This window comes from Gymnogyps californianus, chromosome 9, assembly GCF_018139145.2.
Source record: "Gymnogyps californianus isolate 813 chromosome 9, ASM1813914v2, whole genome shotgun sequence".
NCBI classification, from domain to species: Eukaryota; Metazoa; Chordata; class Aves; order Accipitriformes; family Cathartidae; genus Gymnogyps; species Gymnogyps californianus.
The window spans coordinates 18,402,060-18,426,149 of NC_059479.1; the positions used below are offsets into that span (position 1 = coordinate 18,402,060).

Below are 24,090 nucleotides of genomic sequence, written 5' to 3' on the forward strand. Positions count from 1 at the left end.
TCCTCACAACCGTTAGGTGTATGAACTCCCCTTCCCTGCTCCAATTTACCATTCAGCTGAAGCTATATGGTGACAATTACGCACATACTTGATGACAGCATTTACAAAATTCAGTGCCTTAAAACAAAGTGAACATTCAAAAGCATAAATTTTCACTTGCTCATCTAAAGAAAAAAAATTTCATCACCAAGGAAAACCAGGTAACCTACTTAGACACACATTTTGATTGCACTTTATTTTAAAGGAATACCAAATTTCCTATTTATCAGCAATGTGGGTTAAACACATGTAACATCTGTTCCTTAAAAACCACCTTACATTAAGAGATACCTAGTATGATAAAACCTCAGCATAGTCTTGCCCTTGAGAATGATCAGGGTGAGGAATACAACCCTACACTCAAAAATTAAAAGGTCAAGTTGTGAGACAGAAGAAAAGCTCTTTTTCTGACAAAGCCAAACTTCAATTTGATTCCTAAAATCATGCTCAAATTTTAACTGCAAATAAGTAATCAAAACTTACTCTAGAGTCATGACCTCTTTGATACAGTAATCTTTTCTTCTGTTGTTTTTAACAAGGGAAGATTTTTACTATTTTTTCTCCTCCCAAACTGACAGTAGAAGGAGGAAAGACTAAGCATCACCTTCTTCAGAGAAAAGGTGGTAGAATTCCTCAATTTCATAGAAATTTGGGGAAGAAAGAATCCCACTTGGAAAGGTAGAAGGTTTAAAGAGCTACACTTTTCTCATTTGAAAACACAGGTAACCTACTAAGATTCACCAAGAAAAACCTAGTGCGGAATTTCAAGGATTAAATCGTATCTTCAGGATGCAATACATACTATATATGGCTGTGTGTATATATACACAAATAGAAAACAGTTCTTACAGGCTTGGAGGGGGAAGGGAGAGCAGAGGTGGGGAGAACATTCTTGATATGAACGATAATCCTGACAGCTGCTATTGTATAGGAGCTGCACGATATATACCACTTAAGACTCAACACCTACACACTAATTATTTTCCTGAAACTCCCATAGCAAGTTAAATTAAGCCTGAACTGAAAAGAGGAAAAAAATGCCATCCCAAACACACAAAGACAGACGGACTGGCAGAGAGATTCTGGAATGAAAGTAGATTAAAAGTGAGACTGAGAATCAACATGACGAACGTGAACAGTAAATGAATGCAAGGACCATTCTAGCTGTGAGACTGTCAGAAAACATGCCCGTACCTATACAGGTCTGAGTTGAGATTGCACAGGCACTGTAATTCCAAGTCTGAGCATTTGTTTTGTAAGCTTACAAACATTCCTTAACAAACTAGCATTATTATCATGCATTCCTCCCTCCACACTGACTGAGACATGCACTCCTACTCTTGCTCCACCCAACACATTTTTAGCCAAAATACTCCTATGAAGCCAGAGACAGTTTTTGACAAGTCAGATTGTGACTAATGCTATTAACTGCCACACAAATTAATGGCAGGACTACATTCAAAAATTTCCATAGCTGTAACTAGAGCTGATTTCCTTGATTTCAGTGGAAGAGTTAAGAGTCTTAAAATATCTATGGATATTCTGAAATTAAAAATTTTGTGTATAATGTAAAATTACTTTGATAACTAACATTCTGTTTACCATCTGCCAAATTGTATATTGGTTGGTTCATAAGACTGTCAGGCTGGAGAGGCTAAGTCTCTCTGATTAAATCTGAACGTGTAACTCTTTTCCTCTTCAATCTAACAAACGGTCAGAATTCTTGTAGATGGAATGAGAGGCCTATTCAGGAATATGTAAGAGTTTAAAAAAAAATCCTACTGTTACACTAAACAAAGAACGTTAGGAGCTGATTGTTCTACCACTTTTTTCAAAAATTGATCTTGTAAAGCAAAACACTCAAAAGGCTCTAGTTCTTAAGGAAGGTTACTTGGGCATTTAAAGCACACTCAGGCATTTACCTCCTATCTCCTATTCAGGCAGGAGGTAAACAATCTGGAGGATGCTACACAAACAATTCAAAGTGTATCAGCGTTCATATTTCAGTGTGCGTTTATTTGAATATGCAGCACTACAAAGCGCTGGAAATTTTAAAAGACATTAAACACATACATGTACAGGTATTACATAGTATGTCCTGAATCTGAAGCTTTAGGAATAGGGTAAAATATCTGGCTTTTTAAAATGTTCTTAGTTTTGGCAATTGACAAAGTAGCACTGTCACTTACATGAACGTAAAGATCTTCCAAATCTATGAGATTATGTTGCAGAAGGACAGCAGCAACTCTGTATAAGGAGGAAGGTGTCTCACCACTTGGATCCTAAAAAGGCCAAGATAGCAAATTTAAGGAAAAAAGCAAACAGACCACTGCAGAATATCATGAAACAGAAAAGAAACTACTCAAAGTTCAGATGAAACATATTAACCCACAATTCTCCTTGTTATCATGTTATTGAACTGCTATTACTCCAAAGCCACTAGAATTAACTGCAATACACAATCAGAATCTTCAGAAACAAAAACATTCAGTTATCTTCAACACCGTATGGTGCTTGTATGCAATTCCTAACCATACATTTAAAAAAAATCTTGAATATTTTACCAAATATCAACCATGACTGCCTTGCAAACATGCTCTTCACTCCCGGGGACAAGTTGTTTGTTTATAAGGTACAATCTCTTTGTTAATGCCAGTCCTTATATAACTATACAAGTTCAGATGGAAGGTATCAAGATTGTTTTCAGCTGTCTGTCTTGGGAGACTACTAAGCATTCTCCTCTAAAACACATTAGAGACTTCCACTCAAATCATGAAATTATTGCTTTTAACACTGGAATTTTACAACTTAGAAATTAATTTCTATGTAAAAAAAAAAAACCTGCAGCAAAAATCTGTTATCACTGATTGCAGTTCAACACAGAGTACAAGCAACCACCAAAACCAAAAATTAAGAATGGAAATACATTACCTGATAAAATTTGAATTTGAACCCAAGGATATGGCATAGAGTTTGAGGTTCACACATGTACATATAAGACTCTATCAGTGGTACAAAGAAGTCGTCATACTCAGGCCTGCACTCATAGACTTCTAGGATAATATCCAAAACTCTGTTAGGATCAAGGTTAAAACATCCTAGTGGAGAAGAACAGAGTAGAAAAGCTTAACATTGCTACTGTTCATCTTCATTCTGTTACTAAACCACAAACGTGTTAGTTTTTAAAGTTAATTCTTTTTTGTTAAAATTGAGCCTGGATTTATCTACAGCAAAATAATCTGTATCATCTGTAAATACAGCATCAATCATTTTGACTTATGTTGAATATTGAACTAGGCAAAGATACTAAACACGACTTTCAGATTACAGGAAAACTAGAAATTATCATCTTAAGGCAAACATTTAATAAGTAAAAACCCAACCTCACCAATACCGCAGTGCCAGCGAAAGGCATGGGCTGCTTCGTCTCCCCTTGTGCTGGCACACATATTCATGCAGTCACACAAATCAGCCAGCTAGGAATTATTTTACACCCCAAAAATTGTTCTGGTTTGAGCTAGACCCTGATCCACCTGGTTGTACTGTCCTGTCAACTCAGTATTATTGCTAGCATTAGGGATCGAAACATTTTGAGTGGAGAAAGTGCAAGGATATAGATCAGCTTAAGCCAATGTTGTAATCATACCTCTATTTTACTATACAAACTTTTCCACCAAAACTCCAGGAGACATGCTTGAGACAGAAATATTGCTTATATCAAAAGAATCCACATCTAGACTATTTCCTTCATTGTGCCACGAGAAGTTTTATCCAGGCACATCCACTATGCAGATATATAACTGCATCAGTCTTTCCTTCCCAAAAGCCATTTCCACTACACCAGGACCTACTGCAAGTCAGTACTTTGAAAGAATTGACAATTTATAGGAAGTCTGTTTGCAAATCCTAAAATTCCCAGAAGACAGAAAAACGTTTCGTTATAAAATTCCTCAAACTGAGTGTATATTTTTTTACTGTAATAACTAGCAAAACCATCCTCTTCTCTAGCTCTCTTCCAAAACAAGTAGTAGTATTACAGCGATTTGACAGTCTCAGGCAAAATTCTGTGATAAATGAAAAATTACCTTTTATAAAATAGTAGCATAGCCTTTTGACCATTACTGCACTAGCACCATATGAAACAGGCACTGGTACAAACATCAATATATTGTATAAAACTCTTTATTCAAAAAGGAAGTGTAAAACATGGGGGATTACAAATATTTCCTGGTTTTAATGTGTTTTGCACTTTGATTGTGACACTCTTGCCAAGACTTAACTTAGAAATACAGACAAATCACAATCAGAACTAGATAAAGGAAGAACATTTACTATTTCTCATTTCTCTTCATAAGGAATCACTCGTTCAACTTCTTTAAGACTAAAAGAATATTCATGCATTGAATTGAGTACCTTAAAATAGCAAAACGCATTACTTTGTTACGCTCCAATCTGCCTGCTAAGACATGACAAGCACATCCTCAAAAAATACTGCTGAAATGAATCAAAATCACAGCATGCATATTTGAGGCTGTACCATAAATTCAGTATCTAAAAGTTTAACTACACAACATTCCCAAAATTAATTTTGCCACAGAAATAGGAACTTCTGAATTCATAATTCTACCCAATGTGATCTACCAATACGTGTTACTATCACACTACACGCCTGCATGACATGTTATCTGATCCACATATGATCTCCAACAGTAGTCTATAGTCACTCTCTAGTCATAAGACCATATAGGAAAACCAGTGCCCACATTCCTTCAACAAATTCCTTACCTATTAAAGATTTGATATTTTCAAGGATTAAATCACTAGTGATATTTCCAGATAAGTCTTGCCCCAGTTCTGCAATGAGCTTTGCATAACCTTCATTCTCCTCTCTTAACAAATTAAACTTCTGTTGCTTATAACTGCAAATAAACAGAAATTAAACACTATTGTGTAACACATGTCCACAGTGAAGCTTATTTATGCTTTTATCAATATTAAATCTGTTATACAACATGGTAATTTTGAACACATTTTTAAGAACTTGTGATTTACTTGAGCTATTGCAAAAATTATAGAACGCAGTACAATGGATACCTACAAGGCAGCGAGCATTCTCCAAACAAATCCAGCTCTTCTTTTATTTCAAATGCAGACCGTTTAAAAGCAAGATTATGCTTACACTTAACAGTAAAGCTTGTTCTTACACACTGTGCTGGAGAACTGCTCTGTAACAGTCTGTGCTTAAGGACCTATTCTAGTTCCAAGTGGTGTTCTTTGAGACTGAAACATTCGATGCAGAGACAAAAACCAAACACAACACCCACAAAAATATATCCTGTGTTGCCAAAACTAACATAACTACATTTGTTTATTTATAAAAACAAATGCTTAACTGATGCAACAACAATAATTAATTTTCTTATACTTTGTAAATTCACATTTGTCACAAATAAAATTAAATACTAAGTATTTAATCTGCACATATGGAATCACCGTAGCAAAAGCCATAGCAATAGGTGACATTAAAGAAGATTTTACATTTCTCAAGAGTCTGAAAACTAAGAGGGCTAACGAGGTTCTTTTGTCAATGACAAGTTGAAGTGCAACAAAACACATTTCCTAAAGAAAATTGAGTATTTTATTAAAAGAAACATTACACAGTTAGAAAACATTGTTACCAGACTAATTACCATTGCCCCTCCCCACCCACTCCCCAAACAACCCTTGCCCCAAAACTTACAATAGTTTTGTCTTTATTTTAACAGATTTCTGATTGAACTGTTGAGACTGCTTGATAAGTCCTAATGACTCCAGTGTCTCTGGATCTAAGCGCTCCTTTAGGACAGTGTCAGATACAAGATACTAAAAAAACACCAAAAACATACATCAGATTTGTCAATTACAAAGACCTAGAAACCATCCGATTATTACTTTAGGCTACGTACGCGTTCTGACTACAAAAAAAAGTTCAAATATCATGATATACCATGATACTAAATGCATTCTGCTTCAAACATAGAAGTGGACAAAACTAAGAAACTATTTAACTGAAATTGGAAATTTACAGTAATAGATTTTATATACAAGAACACCTTGAAGAAACAAGCCCTAGAGTCTAATTGCTGGTTACAAAGTATACATTGCATAGCATCTAGGGCTATTATTACCAAGAACTGTGTATTTAGAAAGCTTATACCCATTCTCTCTCATATTCTGGGACAAAAGCCTTATTTTCATATGCTGAATTTTTGTACAAATCAAGCTCATTCCATGTGGTTAGGAACACCACTTCTAAAGACAGAGGAGGTTGCATAAAGGAGAAGTTCAACACAAAACATACTTCAGAAGCAAAATTTCTGTGGAACTGATGGGGAAAAAAAAAATCTAAGTTCTCTCAAAACTCTTTAAAGAATTCAAGGGACAACTATACTATATTACTCTACCAAAACGCTCTGAAGATGCATTTTTAAATTATTTGGGAATTTGTTAAAACATTCTAATAGTCTTTTCAAAAAAAAAAAAAAAAAAAAAAGGCAGCAAGCTTCAACACTCTCTGAGTCTTCTTCTCAGATTTTGGCATATACTTTTACCAAAAGACTTTCGAAGTGCAACTTACCAAACAGGCTAATACCAGTTGGGTAAAATGATCCCTCTTACTTTTTTCTTCTAAACAACTTGTTTCAATATCTAGTATAAAAGAAGATGGAAAACAAGAAATCATTACTTGTGGAATTTATAAGAGTTTCTTCTTTTTATAACTATTCCGATAAATGCTAATGATAACACAATGCAAAGCAGCTTGTTTATAACGTGCTAGCTTCTTGCCACTTCCCACCTACTCATCCACCTTGAGGTCCACATAATATTTTGATGACAATTCTCACACATCCACAAATCTTATGAAAAGGTAAAACAGAAACCAGAGGAATGTCATAATAATTTTTCTCGCCCTTCTCTCTGTTGCAATAAGGTTTATGGCAAGCATTAAGAATCAATAAGCATGAAAGAAGAGAAACACAAATCGCTGAAAACTGTGTGATCCTAGCCTTAATGTAATGTTCTAGTCTCTTTCCCTGTGTCTTCAGAGTAACTACCATTTACTGCCTGGTCTCCAGTGTTTTACTAGCTATGATTCTGTATTTCCACTCTTTTCTTTTGCATTGTCAACTACTGAATGCAATTCATAAATTCACTCCTATGGGAAGACAGGCCATAAAACAATGGCCAAGGAAGCACACCTGTGTAAAGCACATCATTACGGGAAGTGAGGCGCTGCAAAAGGAGTGGAAAACTCAATAAAAGAATGCAAGGCAGACATTACAAAAATGAAACAAACAAAAACCACAAAAAAACCCCACACATACCCACAGAAAAACTAGACCCATAGAGAAAATATCAACAACAAAAATCTGAGAAAAAAGCCCCCAAACAGACTGAAAACCAGTGCTGTAGCAGGGTGGCAGTGGAGGCAACAGACTTGCCAGATCAGTCTGGACCCTAGCAGCCAAGACTCTCAGCCAAAGAAGAATCTGCAGAAAAAGAATTAGTCCAGGGAATGTGGATGAGTGGATAAAGTGGATAAATCAAAATTCTCATATATTGAAACACATTAACTATAAGATGACGACAGTAGGAAAAAAAATCCTGATAGTAGCAAATACTGGTTAGAGAGAAAAAGTGCTAGAGGAAACTCATTAAAAACAAGCAAGAAATCGTCAAATGTCCTCTGTCCCAGAGTTTGAAACCTAGCTCCTTAGCCATACAATTTCTCTGCTACTAGCGGAGGCACGGCATTTGGCTACATACTAATTTGAAGGGAAGGAGAAAAAAAAAAGAGAAAAAAAAAGAAAAAAGGCACAGATACACTAGTTTCAATTATTCAAGTAGTTCAAGAAGCAACTAATCTAAGTTTTCTAACCCAGCTTAAAAAACAAAAGGGTATCAGTGTAATACTGCATTATAAAAACTAATTATTACAAAAAGATGATACAAGTACACAGAATGAAACATTATGAATAAAACAAATTCTAAATTCATCAATTAGACGTTACAGAACTGAGGTTGCATATGCAAATTTAACTGGGTGCCTCTCTGCACAGGCAGCCACAGCACAGAAGACACCACACTCCTCCAGTATACAGAACAAACCAGGATCTGTGATGAGCAGATTGTCAAAAGAATTTGCTGAAAGTTGTTGAAAAAACATAGACACATAGAACAAGACAGAAACCGCAAGCAGTTAAAACTATGATCTGGAAAAAAGTATACAGGATTAAAATACTAAAAACATGAGAGAAACAGCTTTGGATCAGCATTACAACATAAAAATCCAGAAGTTATTACCAGAATAAGAAGTACACGTCTTTAAAGCCTGCTCAGTTGGCAGACAGTAACTTGGCAAATGATGCCATTTGCCTTTAGATTTCTGGACAATTAGTACAAGCTCCATTTCACTAACAGTGACTGTACAGATAAAAATATTTACAGAACAGATTCTGAGAACAGAGGATCTACCTACCAGTAACTCAACTTTTATTTAAAATACTTATAAGAATGATAACAACACTAAGCCACTGATTCCATTTGCTAACATCCAACACTCTTAACAAGCTAGCTCCTTTAACTGTTCTTGGCAGATCAATTTCCACTGCCTTTAATCGGTAAACTTCTGGAAACTATAACAGAACAAAGTAGAATGAAGAGACATTAACAACTGAGATACAGATACACTGAGGAAGAATCAACACATATTTTGTGAAGTCATGCTTTACAGATTTAATGAAATTTCCTGAAAAAGTGAACAAGCACATGCACAAAGCATGTATTTCTCCAAATCTGTCACAATGCTAAGAGGAAGGGAACTCAACTTACCTAATATGCAGAATACATCAGCGAGGATGGAAGGCATGTCTTCCCGAAATTCCTAAAAAGGAAAAAGATCACACTTAGGGAATACAGAAATTCCAGTATGTACACTTAGAAAATTCTTATTCCATTACATAAAACAACACTTCATCATAAAGTAAGTTCAGATTAATTAATAATGCAGATTATTATTACTGATTATAATAATAATTAAGAATTCAGATTAATAATGAAGAGGCTCAATTATTGACTAATATCTAACAAGTGCTGCACTAATTATTGATATGTAATGAAATGATGTAACATTTTAATGTAATTTAAAAGACTATCTAGTGGCCAGGGACAAAACCCTCTGTTTTCTACCTCCATTTCTCCAGCACAATGGAACTCCCTGTCTGAAGAGCAGCACCAGCCTGTACAGTAAATTATACCTTCTCAGGCACCAAACAAATTACAATTTCCTACAGTAACTAAAGATCAAACATTATCACATGCTACCCCAACAGCAAGGTGCACTTCAGCCTTGACTTCTCTCAAACCCAATGCAGAAGTTTAAAAACCTAAAAAGGTTATCCTAGAATAGATTACTGCATTTTTTTCCTTAATGTTCTATACATGTCAAAACAGCAATCTAAGAACTTACTAAGAATAAGAAATCATTTTTAGAAGATTTTTTTAAAATGTATTTTTATCAGATTTTTGTTTGGGTTTTGGGGGGGGGGTTGTTTTGGTTTTTTTAAAGGAACACCAACATTTGGTAACCTTAGTTTAGAGGAAAATACTCTTTTCCCTACTTTATTTATTCACAGCATTTTAAGAAAAACCTTTTTCAAACAAAAAATAAGTCTAATGCATTATTTTAAAGGCAGTCACGGGACTTAGACACCTCAATAGTAAAATGGCAGACACACACATTGTTACACTGTAAGAAAGATGTAAATTATAAAGACCAGTAGGTGGCATAACAGACCTGCTGCATAAGTGAAATCTATTTTTAGCATTTATTAAAAACTTCAGTCTTTATATGCCGTTAAAAAAAAAATTTAATTTATGCCAAAATGAATATATCTATTCCTCACCACAAAAAGTAGGGGAAAAAACGAAACCCTGACACACCGCTACATTTCAAGTGCACACAAATGAAGAAAAAGGACTTGACAAGAATGACTTTTTAGACATGGAAAAACAAGCCTGTTCAATATTATCCTGCTTGATTTTCATTTGAACTTTTATAACAAAGTAAAAATTTAGTAAGTATGCAAATACAAATCTATACTTACTATGACATCACCAAGAACATTAGAAGCTTGATCATGCTTTAAGTTTCCTCTGACAACATGGTATGCAAGCTCATACAAAGCCTGCTGGATATCTGTTGAAAGAAAAAAAGATGATTAAGGAACTTATTAGGTAATCCTTGGTCTAACTTTTAAACCCATGTTTACAATAATGCCGTAGACTTCAGACACTCTGCAAGTAAAGAGGATATGCTCCTCTTACCAATGAGGGGGATTACTTTATTACTGCTGATAGCTTAAATTTGAGCATCAATATCCAAGACTTCACACAAGCAGATAGTAAGAGATGATCCACTTTCCCTAGAGAGTTTATGGAATAACAGTAAAATGGGATGGAAAACTACAGTCCTGTACATAACAACTTGAGTCTTGGCAGCTGGTTTAACAAAGACACCTTTAACTTATAATTCACATAAATATCATATCATAAATATATATACACATATATATAAAAATATATAATACATAGAAAACATTCCAGTACTTTTTCCTAATCATATCTCATCACAGACATGCTTTGAAAAACCATTTCTCCAGGAGAAAGTAAAATTTAATTGGAGAAAAAATGCTTAACAGGGATTTTTTTATTTTATTTTTTTAAGGAAAGTCTCCCATAACTGAAGAATGCTGTTTTACAAAAGCTTATATTAAGCTGAAACACTAAACAGAGGTACTGCATTTGAGAAAAATCTTGCAATGTTAAACATGGTGGTTGAAAAACAGCTATGGTAAACTTGTAGGGAATTGTTCTCAAATAATACACCACAATGTTGCTATATTTTTCAGTATATGAAAAATAATAAAACCCCACGCTTTCACCTTGCACTTGTACCATGTGGTTTGCTCAAAAAACAATATTCGCAATGGGTATACAAGTTACAGATCTTAATGACTTAAACCAAGTACTCAATAACTTGGTGACTGCAGACCACTGTACCTGCGTTAAAAGCAAATTTATTTATTTTTCAAATGGACAGGTTAATTTTACCTATTATGGTGCTTTTGGCAAAGAACACTAATTGCTAAAGACCTGAATACAGCAGGATTGGTTTAGACCTCAATTCTATGTAAAATGTAACTCTACTACTTTGAAGGCCAATTCAAGAGGACAGTTTGGTGCAGTACTTTATGATGAACCCAAACTAGCCATAAGCACAGCCTCAGATGTGCCTCTGCAAGTGGCTCCCCACATTGTGGAGAATTTGTTACACAGGTACACTGCCAAATCTGACCTCTCTCCATAAGCTTGTGGTATATTGGACTTCAACAAATGTCTTTCTGGAACTAAAAGCAGAAATGCAAGTGCCAGCGCAGTTTTGAGAACTGGATCCAGGTCACATGGACGCAAACAAATTCTTAGCAGTCAGCATCTCTGTACCTCCCTCCGATTATCCGTATTTTTAGGTTTTTTTACATCAGCAGAAGGACTTCAACTATTTCTACTGTCTATTAATTCATCCAATATAGCCACTGCATGTATCTATCTAGTCATTCCCACTGGATCTTTTAGATCCTGACAGCAAGGACAAAGAAAAAGAAAACAGCATATAGAAATGGTCAACCTCTGTCTAGAACAGAGAACATCTGGTGGCCTTTCTTCAAAAACTTTCGGAACAGTGATTTTGCTTTGTTGAACAATAAATTCTTCTTACTTAATAACATAACTTATAATTTACATTGAAATGTTTTGGTTTATCTTTTCTGCTATTACAATTGCCCATTATGACTATTTCAGCAAGAACCCAAAACACCATCTAAACAGCATACCACATTTGTGGTCTTAGCAATACGGAAGCTTTTCTTCCAACAGATTCTGCAAAGCAAACAAAAATTTAATTTTTCTTTAAACACCAAAGATTTCTTAAAGACAGCAGTGTCTTTCACTAACAAAGGAGAAAAAGTCTGTAACTCAGGTACTGCTGTAAAAATTATTTTCTGCAGTATACAATCACACTTGCATACATTAGTGTTCATATATTTAACTTTTAGAATAAAATCTAGTTGTATGTTGGGTTTGCAAAATGGAATTCCATTTTCTATAGCACAGACCAAATACTGGACTACCCCGCCACCACTTACTACTGTCTAAGAAATCTCTCACTTGGACGTCTGAAGACAAATCTAGTTGTGGATGTTTGTATTGCCTTACTATTTGTAGTATTCACCTTTAGCACGCATTAATGGCCACCATATATGAATGTTCCAAGCAGATATATGCAGAGGTACCATGATCAACTGTTTCCAAGCTTTTTTTTTTTTATTTAATTAAAAACAACCAAAAAACCCACACAACTTACCTCTGAAACCCATATTATCATGGCTTTTGTTTTCACTGAGATTGCGACATAGTTGCACACTGAAATAAAACAAATATAAAAAAAAGAAAAACATTAAAATAGTTAGATATTAGCATATACACACAAATGCTTTGGGGCTCTTTTTTTGTTGTTCTGGCTAAAATAACTTTAAATTTTGGCAGTTTAAATGGCTGACTACACTTTAATTTTCAGAGAGTAAACACTAATTCAGAGAAGTTACACAGCAAAGAAATACAAGACTCCCAACAGATCTCATACACATATATATCATATACTTAAAAAAGAAATTCTTCCTAACATCACATGCTTGCACACAGAAAAGTGAGAACACTAGGCAATTTTAGTATGTGAAGGGAAGCATGGAAGTGCTAGCATTAAGCTACTGTTGTTAATCAATGAGGAAACGCTTCTCTTAGAAATACTACGACTATGATCGTTTTCAAACTCTGGCCTGTAAAAATTTTTTAATATTAAACTATGTGCATGATTTCCTGATGCAATGTTTTATCAATGGTAAGACAGAATTTTACTTAGTCACTAAGAGAATCCACTATACGATGCAGAGATCTGTCATGTTACACTGTCTTTAGTCACTCCTGAAGCTCCCTGAACCAAATTAGCCATACGTAAAAAGTACACTAAATACTGTACAGACTGTTCCATGAAATAAAATAATAGTTCTGTGTGTTATAAAATAAATACTTAAAGGGCAGGCTTCTCCACTATACTGATGGCTTAGAAATGGACATGCTTCCAAGCTACAAGAATTTTCCCTCTTCTCTAACGCTATTGTCACCCCAGCATGAAGCTTCAAAAGCAGTTTCACATTTAAAAGCAACAGTATTTAAAAAAGGTAGTGATTTACCTATACTATAACAGACACTAATGAATATCTTAAGAACTTTCTTCACACTTGCAAATTTTCAACCAAAAGTTTCACATACTTTTCATCAAAAAGTCTTTCATGTGCAGAAACTGAAGACAGTAGCAGAGCTACATTGTATTCCTATGTAAGACAGCAAGAGTACAACTTCCTGTGGGAGCGATTTTTAGGCATGTTCTCAAATAAGGCAGGTATTCTGTAGCAATCCATTACTCATTCTATTTGCATCCTATACAGATTATTACCTCTCTAGCAGGACTAAACAGCTGTTCCAGCAATCAAAGGATTATAATTAGCAAATACAAGGTATATGCACCCTTTAAAGACAACTGGAAAACGGGCAGTTTCACATATAACGTAATCAGCAGAAACATGCAAGCTCAGCAAAAAGCAATGGTATGGCTAAGATGTTCTAAATGCTATTGAAGAGAATGCAATATATTTGGAAATAACCAGAAGAGAGACAGCAAAATAGGGGAATAGGTAATTTATTTTATTTTTCATGAATGGTAAGTGCACTTTTTTTTTTAAAGCAACAGATTTTTTTTTCTAGCTGTCCTCAAAGAGTGTATCAATTTGATCTAAGTCAGATTTTCTTAAATTTTAATTACTACTCCTCCATAAAGAAGTTACCCTATAAGCACTCATTTCTAAGCTCTGTATAACAAATAACAGTAAAGTGAAACATCTGATTCCAAAAAACTATCTATTGAGATGGACACTTTGACCGCTATAGCATAAGGTGTTATAATCAACCACATTACATGAGCAACAACCCTGTCTGCTTGGACTGAAGAGTTCACTTAAGTACATCTTAACACAAAATAGGAGTTTTAACCTCTTCCAATTCCCTTTCCAGCAATACCAAAATAGTACTATCAACTTCACATTACTTTAAGACCCAAACCTGTTTGATCCGTGTAACAAGAAACCCTATTTAAGATCAGTCTGTAAAACAACTTGCTTTATATTTGTAATTAAAATCCCCTGAATTATTAAACTGGAAAAAAAAAAAAAGTAAAAAATTTTCTTTTTGTGAAAGTCTACATGGGAAAATTTTGGCAGAAGAAGAAAAGATGTTGGTATTACTCTTTGGATCGAAATTAATAATTGTGCTTATATTCCTTCATACAGGTACTCTATCTCCAAAGGAGGATGACCTTTTCTGAAGGTGCTGTCAGGCTGCACAGCTGAGCTGATTTAACGGCTTGCTGCTGCACAAATGGACACATGCACCGATACTTCCCTTCTCGTCCGCACATCCCTTCTTGGCCGCACAGTTCTAGCCCTCATGTCAGTTAAATCAGTTAAATAAACTGACAAACGTGGCAGAAAACTGGTCAGAAAACAAGTCTTCTGCCAAGTTTGCAAGCTGAAGCAGCTTACCAGAAGGTCACATAAGCATCAGAGTAAAGAGAGCCCTTGGTGAATGAAGACAAGGCAGAAGCCCTCCCTTCCAGTACCAACAAGCTGTGAGATTAGTTCATCTAGTCTCAACTGAATGCATCATAAATTAAAATCAAAATACTTGTGTGTTCACAAGAATAAAAACGTCAATATTAGTACAATTAATCAACTGAGGAAAAAGCCACAACAATACTTTCCCACTTAAACAATGCCCAGGACAACGGAAATTTATCAGGTCCACTTTTCAGTTCAACAGACTCAAACTGCCTGTTGGCTGTTAAGAGTTTGTTTGAAACTTTTGTTACTCTAATCTCGTAGTTCATTGCTGCAAGCTTAGGATGGAGAACTTCCTTACTCTACTAAAACCTACATCCCTTCACCAGAAGATAAAACTGTGTAATACATGTAAAATATAATTAAAAACTAGGATAACCTAGAAAGTAAAAATAACAATTAAAAAAAATAATCACAGAATCACTTCTGAAAACTAAAATTTCAAAATTAAATCTGTTTTGGAATAAGATGGGATAGGTTTGCTTAAACAACAAATGCTGAAGCAGTGTTGAGCACCTATTGAACAAGTTCGCGTGGCAGAGCCAGCAACTGAACCTAAGCCTCCCAATTCATACACAATATCCTATATCCTCAATTACGCTCCCACACATAGTATATGGCAGTAATTATCACAAAGTGCATGTGCCTGCAAACATTTAAGTATATGCACAATTTAACTGACACGGGTAGTTGTTTAGCTGAGACAAAGTACAATCAATTGCATTTTGCAGTCAGGATGGCAAAACTACAACTAAACTCTGTTTTCCTGACTCTCAGCCCTTTAACTCAACACTGTGACATTCCTCATGCAAGTAAAGTAACAAACATGTTGCCAGTGCTTGAAAGATCGAGTCTCAAAATTTCACATTCACAGAATGTTAAGCTTCTTCAGTTTATCTCGAGGCTTAACATACTGCATAAACTGCCAGCCAAGTACATTATTAAAGCCCTACTTCCCCACTAAAGGGTCCTCGATGTGTTTAATCTATCACAAAACAAGGTAAGGTGCCAGTCTAATAGTAAGTGCTTGCCATTGTATGTGTATTATAAATGTCTATAAGGGCTACAGTCATAGACCAGCATCTTATTGTGGAAGACACTATACAAAACAATACAGTTTCACTACAAAGGACAGTATATGTACACACAAATCAGTCTAGACTCCTTGTAGACCTATCAGCATAACAAGCAGTCACACACAGATTCCAACTCAATCTCTACACAGTATCTGGCAGTAGCAAAACAAATGCACATAGTTTAATAAATTGTATTTAGACAGAGAAGGGTCTGAACAAAATAGAAAATGACATACAAGATGACCACATCCTGACCAATTTATAGTTTTGGCAGCTAAGAACACTTGAAACTACCACATGATGTACATTTATGTATTTGTATTAGAAATTATTACACATCAGTAGCTGGATTAATTAAATTCAAAGCATATACAGTTTTGAACAAGGTCTCTGAACAATTTCTAGGAAGCGAATGGTCACTACTACCTAAGCTCTACGATGCTGCCTTACTAATTAACTTTATGACACTCTAAGACACATACAAAAACCTTACCTTCTGGTTTTTGGATATTACTGTTATATCATGACAAACTGATGACATCAGCAAAAATAAAGTTCATTATTTTTCACAGCAAAAGATCAGTCAGTTTAAAACTTATTTCCTTACTGGATTTCTTTAAAACAACCCTATATTTTGTTTTCTTTATAAAACAATCAAACTTTTTTTTTCCCCTTCCCCCCACCTCAATAACAGCATCTCCCACAGACTACAGCAATATTACAAATCCTGTATGTTCTCAAGCATAGGCAGACCACCATCATACCACTCAGAAAGAAAACATAAAGGAAATATACAGCCATCATCTTAAGCATCCATTATTAATCACAGTAGAATTTGAAATGCTAAATAAAAACAAATCATTTACTTCTCTCTATACAGTTTCATATTCCCCCAAAACATAAAACTGTGTTTTTATTTAGGTAACTAGTAACTGCCAAAATACTATCTCAGGCTGATCTAGTCAGATCATGTAAGCCATTTCATGCTCCAGCAAATAAATATTTTTTTCCATAAAACCTAATCTTTTCTTTCTGCTAATTATGAGGCTTTTTTTTCCTGTAATCCTCACTTTTCAACAAAGCTGGTATTTGTCTCCCTGTGAATAAGCCCACCACTTTGTTTAAAACAAAACAAACATACAGGAGTGAATGTTCTCTGACTTCATGCATGGGCTCTATTAGACCAGGCTTCCCTAGAGTAAAAAAAAAAAAAAAAAAACAAAAAAAAAAACCAAAAAACTTCTAAAATTTTTGCAAATCCTTTATTTGCTAGAAATGTCAGTTTTGTCCTTTTGCAGTACCCTTCCCCTCCCCACTTTTCTAACTTGTTTATCAATATAATGCATTGTCTTAACTTTGAACCACAATCCTCGAGACTGGAATTGCAGCCTAGACTTAGGCCTATACCTAATTTATATTTCTGGGCATAATTGTATTAGATAAATAATTTAATAAAAACAAGAAGTATCACTACATTTATTCCCCTTTTACTTCAAATAATGTTTAAAAATATTTCATGTGTTTCATTTTGGAAAGAGAGCATCATAATTTTATCTTCCTCCAGTAAAACAGGAGATAGGAAGTTTCAGAAAAAGAAAACAAAGTTACACACTGAAGATTCCCCAAAAAAACTTAGCTTCCTAAAAAGTTCTCTAGATATTAGCTACAGATACATTCTTTTGCTTCTAGAAAGTAAGTTCATACATATTCCACACGCTTATAAAGCTATCACTGCAAAAACTGACAACTGTTATCCAGACACAATCACATTTCTTTTAAAATGTATGGCCTCTTTTGCAAACTACTCTTTAAACCATGCCTAGAACTGCATTTAAGCAGTATTCCAAATGAAGTGTAAATGCCACAAATACAGGAATTTAGCCTATCACTTTGTTTTATTGGTCCCACAGCAGATTAACACTTTCTTCCCATCATGGTTAAGAAGTACTGCTCTAGGGGGAGGGGAGAATCATAAAAGGTTTTATCACGGTCAAAAGCTAAGGTAACTTGCCTCTTACACAGTTAAAAGTTCTGCGAATTCAATGCAAACAATGCAGCTGCCATTATATGATCAGCTATGAAATTTCTGTCCTCGTGCACACTTCATACAATCTCAGTGATCACAACACAGTAAGTTACAAAAATCATAATCATATGTGACTACTTCAGGCAAAAATGACTTAACAACCATTACAGAAAAGCTAGCAAGTGCATCTACACATATATGATGTTAAAAAGGCAATCTATTATAATCATTTGTGCATTTTTGAAAGGCATCAGTAGACATTTATACATTTTATGCTTCGTTATTCATACAGAAGTTTCTAAACACTGAAGTTCAATAAAAAGGTCTCTGTGCTTATTACATAAACATTGCCATGCTGGATGCAAATTCAGCTACTGCCATAAAATCTTAAGCAGGAGATTAAAAAAGCAACGCAAACCTCAGCATTGTTTGGGGGCTCCTGAACACTTTTATTATGGTTGGAAATGCAGGTACAGAAGAGATTTTCATTGGTCTTGTATCATTCACATCAAAACATGTTAAACTTACATGCTAATGTGACAATGGTTCTAGCACAATTCAAAGCCAAAAATGACATGGCTATAAAGGGGTGCCCCTTCACTACAAAATGGAGGGTCTGCAGAGAACAGTATTTGTGCAGGGAGTCTCTATGTTCTCTATTCTCTACCCCACTACCTTTTTCTTCATGCACAGGAAAGATCATTACCATAGCTGCACAACCTTTTAAAATAGATGAACAAAAGAAAATAACAAAAAGAGTTAATATCAAGAAGCATTTCTGAAAGTGATCCCCCAAACACCCAGATTTGAAACTGTAGAGGTTTTTTGTTACAACAAAAAACAGAAGTGCATGGAAGAATTAAAATAAGGGCATTTAAAAATATATAGTTAGTATACAGGACACCCTTGTCCAAGCTAACACAGTAACATGAAACGGACAAACTGGTGAATAACCCCCGGAACTGATGTACCCCTGAAACACAGCACGCAGCAGAGTCAGTGAACCCATCAAGTTAAGATTGCTTAAAACAGATACACAGAAGGCCTTGAAAGGGAAAACTCTGAGCACACCTGGATTGATTTGGGAAGCTGCAACTAGACCCCTCAGAGCACAAAGGTTACCTTGTAGGATAAACAGGAATGACTCTACTTTGCCTGAATCAAAGAATACAGCGCTAGTCACCTCGGAATAGGTAGAAAGGTGGGAACGGGGGCCGAGACCTCTGCCAGAAAGGTCAACATCGTGGAGCCAGCGAAACAAGAACGCTTCAAGCTCCATATTACCCCGGGGGGCCGGCTAAAGAGGAGCCCGACACCCGATAAACCTGACCCAGAGGCAGGAAGGGGGCGCTCGGGGCGCGGGCAACGGGCGCCAGGGGAGGTAGGCCCAGCTACGGGGGACGAGTTTCGGCGGAGGTCGTTAGTAACCGACAAAGGACGCCGAGCCGGATAGGAAGGCGGCCTGGGCCCTCCGCCCGACCAGGGTTTCGTCCCTAAGCCCCAGCAGCAAGGACGCAGCCCCGAGCGACGTCCTCCCCGCCCGCTCCCACCTCTTCGCCGCCCCCCCCCCATCAGCCTCCCTCGGCCGGCGAGGCGCAGGCCCGCTCTCCCTCCCGCAGACCGGTGGCCTGCAGCGCCCCATCGCCTTCCCGCGTCCAGACCCCGCACTCACAACTCGTTCTTGCCCCCTTTCTCCCAGTTCTTTATCCACTCGGCAGGGAGCAGCGCCGCCATCTTCCCCGTGTGGCGCCGAGAGCCCGGATGGTGGAGCAACGAGCCCGGGTCAGAGGGGACGCAACGGCCCGCGAGGAACGACGGGACGCGGACGCGCCGTACCCTGGGAGACGACGCGCGGCGGTCCGTTGCGCCTGCGCGTTAGCTCCGCCCTCCCTCCCGCGCGGCCGGGCAACGGTCGCCGCCCGTAAGTACCGCGGCGGCGGCGGCCCACCGCGGAGCCCGTCAGCGGCTCCGGCCCTCGGTAGGCCCTCTCTCGTCCCCCCCTTACAGTCGGGCTGCCAGCAGTGCCCCTCAGGCCACCCAGAGTCACGGCCGGCCAGCCAGCAGCCGGCTGGGCCGCCCCCGCAGCCGGTCGCCCCAAGTGGGGTCAGCCCAGCCTGCGGTTAAAATTGCTGTGGGCTGGGGGAACCTCCTCGTAACTTGTAATGGGAGATGGAGCATAGAGCGGGGTGTGATCTCGTCACGCAGCTCGCTTCACCAAATTTGTAAAACTACTGCAAGCAAGGTTTTCTACAAATACAAAAACATAGTTCAGGAAACACACCGAGATAGCTTGAGTGTGTTAGATGCGTTTAGTGCCTGTGTGACAGAACATCCATCAATCCATTAGAAGAACGTTGACAGTTAAGAACAGTTAAAAACTGTTCTGTTACTTTTCAAATCTTGAGCTCACAGTTAGGATTCCAACATCACCATTTGAAACATTAAGAGTTCTTTTTTTAAAAAAAAGCAGATTCTGTAATGGGAATAAAGCTCTGCTCTTCCCCAAAACTGAGTGGTGCTTTGCATCACTGTTCCACAAAAAAACACTCCAAAACTGTCAGTTGTGTGTAACTCCGTGGCTGAAGAGACTCCATTTACGGGTGCGAGTTAACAGGGAGCACAAGCAGACAGCACACGCATGTCCTCTGTTGATCCACCACCCCTCTAATAAAGCAAAGCTGAAAACACATGAACTTTGGATGTTGCCTACCCACATAAGCAACTTCTTGCTCTAATTCACGGTGACCCAAAGCAAGGCAGCGCGTAAGCTGCGTGCAGCTTCGTACAGATGTGTGAGCAACTGCCGCGCAAGCAGCAGACCCAACATTGGACTAACTGACCAACAGAGAGCTAACACACCAAACCAGAATTTAAAGAAAAGAATTTAAGAGAAATAAAGAAGATGGTACGATTTTCAGAACATCGTGCACCTGAAGCTCATGTGGCCCTCAACTAGTCCTTCAGGGTGTTTTATTTGTTATTCAAGTTCGGCATATTTGGAAAGTATTAAGCAAAACAGTGCATGGTGGGGGGGTGCACACACATATGTTCAGTTGTCCTAAATATCTGGAAGTGCGAAAAATACAACCTTGGTCATTCAAAATTCAGATACCCCTGTCCATGATGATAAACTACCTCAGCATCCCTTGTGAACCATGTTGCAAAATGAAGAGCTTTTACCTTTCAAAATAAAAAGCAGATTTTCTTCATCTTTTGTCACAGCATTTTTCCCCAAAAAATTATCAAATTAGGTTTTCAATTGCAATTTAAGTAATATTTTGAAAATTAAAACATTTTTCATTACCCCCTGACAAGTTAGTATTATTTTAATAAATTATTTATTAAATTCATTAAGTTAGTACATTTAGTAAATTCACTAAATTCTTTTAATAAAAATTGTAAAAGAAAGGTTTTATGTAAAAACTATTATGAAAAATGTAAACTGTCTCTAATTACATGTTAACCTTTCTTGGACATTTTTAACATGGCCACACTAATGTCACATCTCTGTAAGGTAATTTTTTATGAAATAAGATACAGTATTGAACCCTAAACCTGCAAGTCCACATTTCTTTAATTGATTATATTGCATTATTTATTCTATTACAGCCCCCAATAGAAATTCAGAGTATCAGTGGTACATTGTACTATGTCTGAAACTTGATCTTTTTGCAGATGGTACATCCTCTTGATTACCGGTATAAACACTTATGACAAACAACTATATGGATGTCTTCTTCTGATTATCATCCCTAATACATGTGCCCATTTTATTACATGTTATTCATCTCCGTAAGTCTCTCCAAGCTGTTCTTGATTTCCTGCAGTTGCTAATCAGGATATATGAGTTACAAAACACTTCATTTGGTCAGGCAGCACATGTTTTCAGTCTTTCCAGAAATCCTCTTGCCTGTCAAGAAGTCTTTATTTCATCTGCCTTCTCAGTCTTGTACATGCTTCCTCCTCTATTGAAGTGTAAATCATTTCACAAATATGATGAAACTGAAGAAAGCTGAGAATTTGAAATAAAAAAAAAAAGATGAGGCCTAAGTGCACTTGTGCCTATTTCAGTGCTAGCACTGCTGTGGTTTCTCTCCTGCATGCTGTACTCTCCACGTTTAACAGAAACATATAGCTTGCAAGCACTTTGTGCAAAAGTGTTGTTCTACTTTGAAAATAGCCCTGATCAGAAAGTCTGTAGAATTTCAGCAAATCCGTATAACTGCTGACTGAGAGAGGGAATAGTGTTGTTTTAATTATTGTTCACAGCCAGTCCCTGCGCAAGCTGTATACTATACAGAATGCTGTTGTTCTTGATCTGTATGTACAACACCTAGTACAAAGGGACCCATTACAGCCCCTAAACTCTGCAGTAACAGAAGTAATAAAGAAGGAGACAGGTTCTCTGCTTCCAGTACTTGGATTTTAAATTAGACACAAACTACACTTCAGGCATATAGTATGCAGTGTGATAAAAGATAAGCTCAGTTTAAAAGTGCCTAATATATTTATGATGGGTTATTTTTAAAAGTTTCATGAAATAAATATATTTAAAACAGACGTGTGAATGATAAGAGGCACAGAATTGCAAGCCTAAGGAATAACGTGAGAAGGTATTACAAGAGAGTGCAGTAGGTGTATTTAGAAGATAAGCCTAAGAGATATGTAAACAGAAAAGAGGAAGCTAGCAAAAGGTATTAGGAACAAGGATTTATGTAGGCGCAGAGCTATGCAAAGTTTGAATGTGAACATGTGAAATTTTGCCTTCATGATGAGGATGAAAAGACACTTGTGGAGAAATACAGAAGAATAAAGCCATCAAGTCATTGCAGGACCAAAAGCTTAGATCCCAAGTTTACTCAAGGAAACTAAACCACTTCTTTTGTGAAGTATATTGGTAACAGACTGGAACAGGCTGAAGATAAAGGGAGCTATTACATGCAATGTAGAAATATATGTGACAGAAACAATTTCAAAATCTAGTTGAGCATAGCCTAATAATAAATAATTGCTATGAAATCTATGAGGAGCGTGTACTTTTGCTTGCTGTGTTTCTTGCTAGAAGATAATCACTTCAATATAAAGGTCATTGCTTATGAGTTCTAAGTGTAGGAAAAGTCATTTCAGGTCAATATAGCAACTTTATGTTTCTTTTCATTATAACACAGGGATGCTTGTATCTTCATATGCTGATGCAAACAACACGACAGCAGCATCATGACTATAAATGGCAAAACTCCAACTTCTCTTTTACTTGGATTTTGTAATTCAACAATGGAACAACCTAACAGAGACAAATTAAAGTATTGTAAACTGAAATATGGGCTTATGTAATTGAATTTGGTTTTAAAGTGGACAGGTTACTCAGTTGTAGAAAAGAGACAAATGTTCAGTGTTGCACCTTCTTGCAAAATACTGACTGCTTCTGCAAATACTTAGATCCCTCAACCATCATTGAGAGCAATTTCACTAAAAATCTGGCTCTCTTGCCAGAGCTACGAACTTCTTTTTAAAGATCCTGTATGGTTTTTTTAAATGTTGACTTCATACCGTGCCAATACAGTACCATGCCAATTTTTACTGTTTCAAAGTCTGTGGATTTTTTTAGCAAATGCCTGTGGTCTGGGTCTGTGACAGCAGTAGAGTGCCATGTAGCCCTAATAAAGAAGTAATATTCTGTAACATTCACATTTTAGTTAGCAATCACAATAGTTAATGACACAAGAGCAGATTTTCGAAGGTGTTAAAGATGCAGTTGGGACCATAAAAAGATTGTGCAAAAGTAGGTCAGATGCCTGGCTCCCTGGCTTTCAGTGGGTCTCTCGGAACTACCCGATTTCAGTACGTTTATCTCACAGGCACTTGCCTGCAACTTTAAACCTACAAATATATTTGGATATCTGAATCTTAGAATATACGCACTTAAAATATCATTAAAGTGTGATATAGCTTTTAAAGGATGAGAGTTTTAAGTGGTTTTATGGTTTCTAAAACTTAACAAAGTGAATGTCACTGAAAGGAATTTGAGAAAACCTGTAAGTGTTGTAGATCCACCATTCAACAGTGACTCAGTAAAAGAGTATTTTGTTATTGTAAGGGTTGGGCTATTAATTAAATAGCTTAT

The 24,090-nt window shown here is 36.7% G+C and overlaps 1 protein-coding gene across 1 annotated transcript in view; it reads right to left on the minus strand.

Moving 5' to 3' along the window:
- THOC2 (THO complex subunit 2) overlaps positions 1 to 19,729 on the minus strand; it is a 56,120-nt gene extending 36,391 nt beyond the window's left edge. The window contains exons 1-9 of the mRNA XM_050901535.1: positions 19,639 to 19,729; positions 12,500 to 12,558; positions 10,185 to 10,276; positions 8,911 to 8,962; positions 6,656 to 6,726; positions 5,780 to 5,901; positions 4,825 to 4,958; positions 2,971 to 3,137; positions 2,229 to 2,321 (exon numbers count right to left, since the gene is read on the minus strand). Coding sequence (XP_050757492.1) covers positions 2,229 to 2,321; positions 2,971 to 3,137; positions 4,825 to 4,958; positions 5,780 to 5,901; positions 6,656 to 6,726; positions 8,911 to 8,962; positions 10,185 to 10,276; positions 12,500 to 12,558; positions 19,639 to 19,700 — 852 coding nt within the window. The 5' untranslated portion in view covers positions 19,701 to 19,729. The remainder of the gene's footprint in view (positions 1 to 2,228; positions 2,322 to 2,970; positions 3,138 to 4,824; positions 4,959 to 5,779; positions 5,902 to 6,655; positions 6,727 to 8,910; positions 8,963 to 10,184; positions 10,277 to 12,499; positions 12,559 to 19,638) is intronic.
- Between the last annotated feature and the right edge of the window lie 4,361 nt (positions 19,730 to 24,090).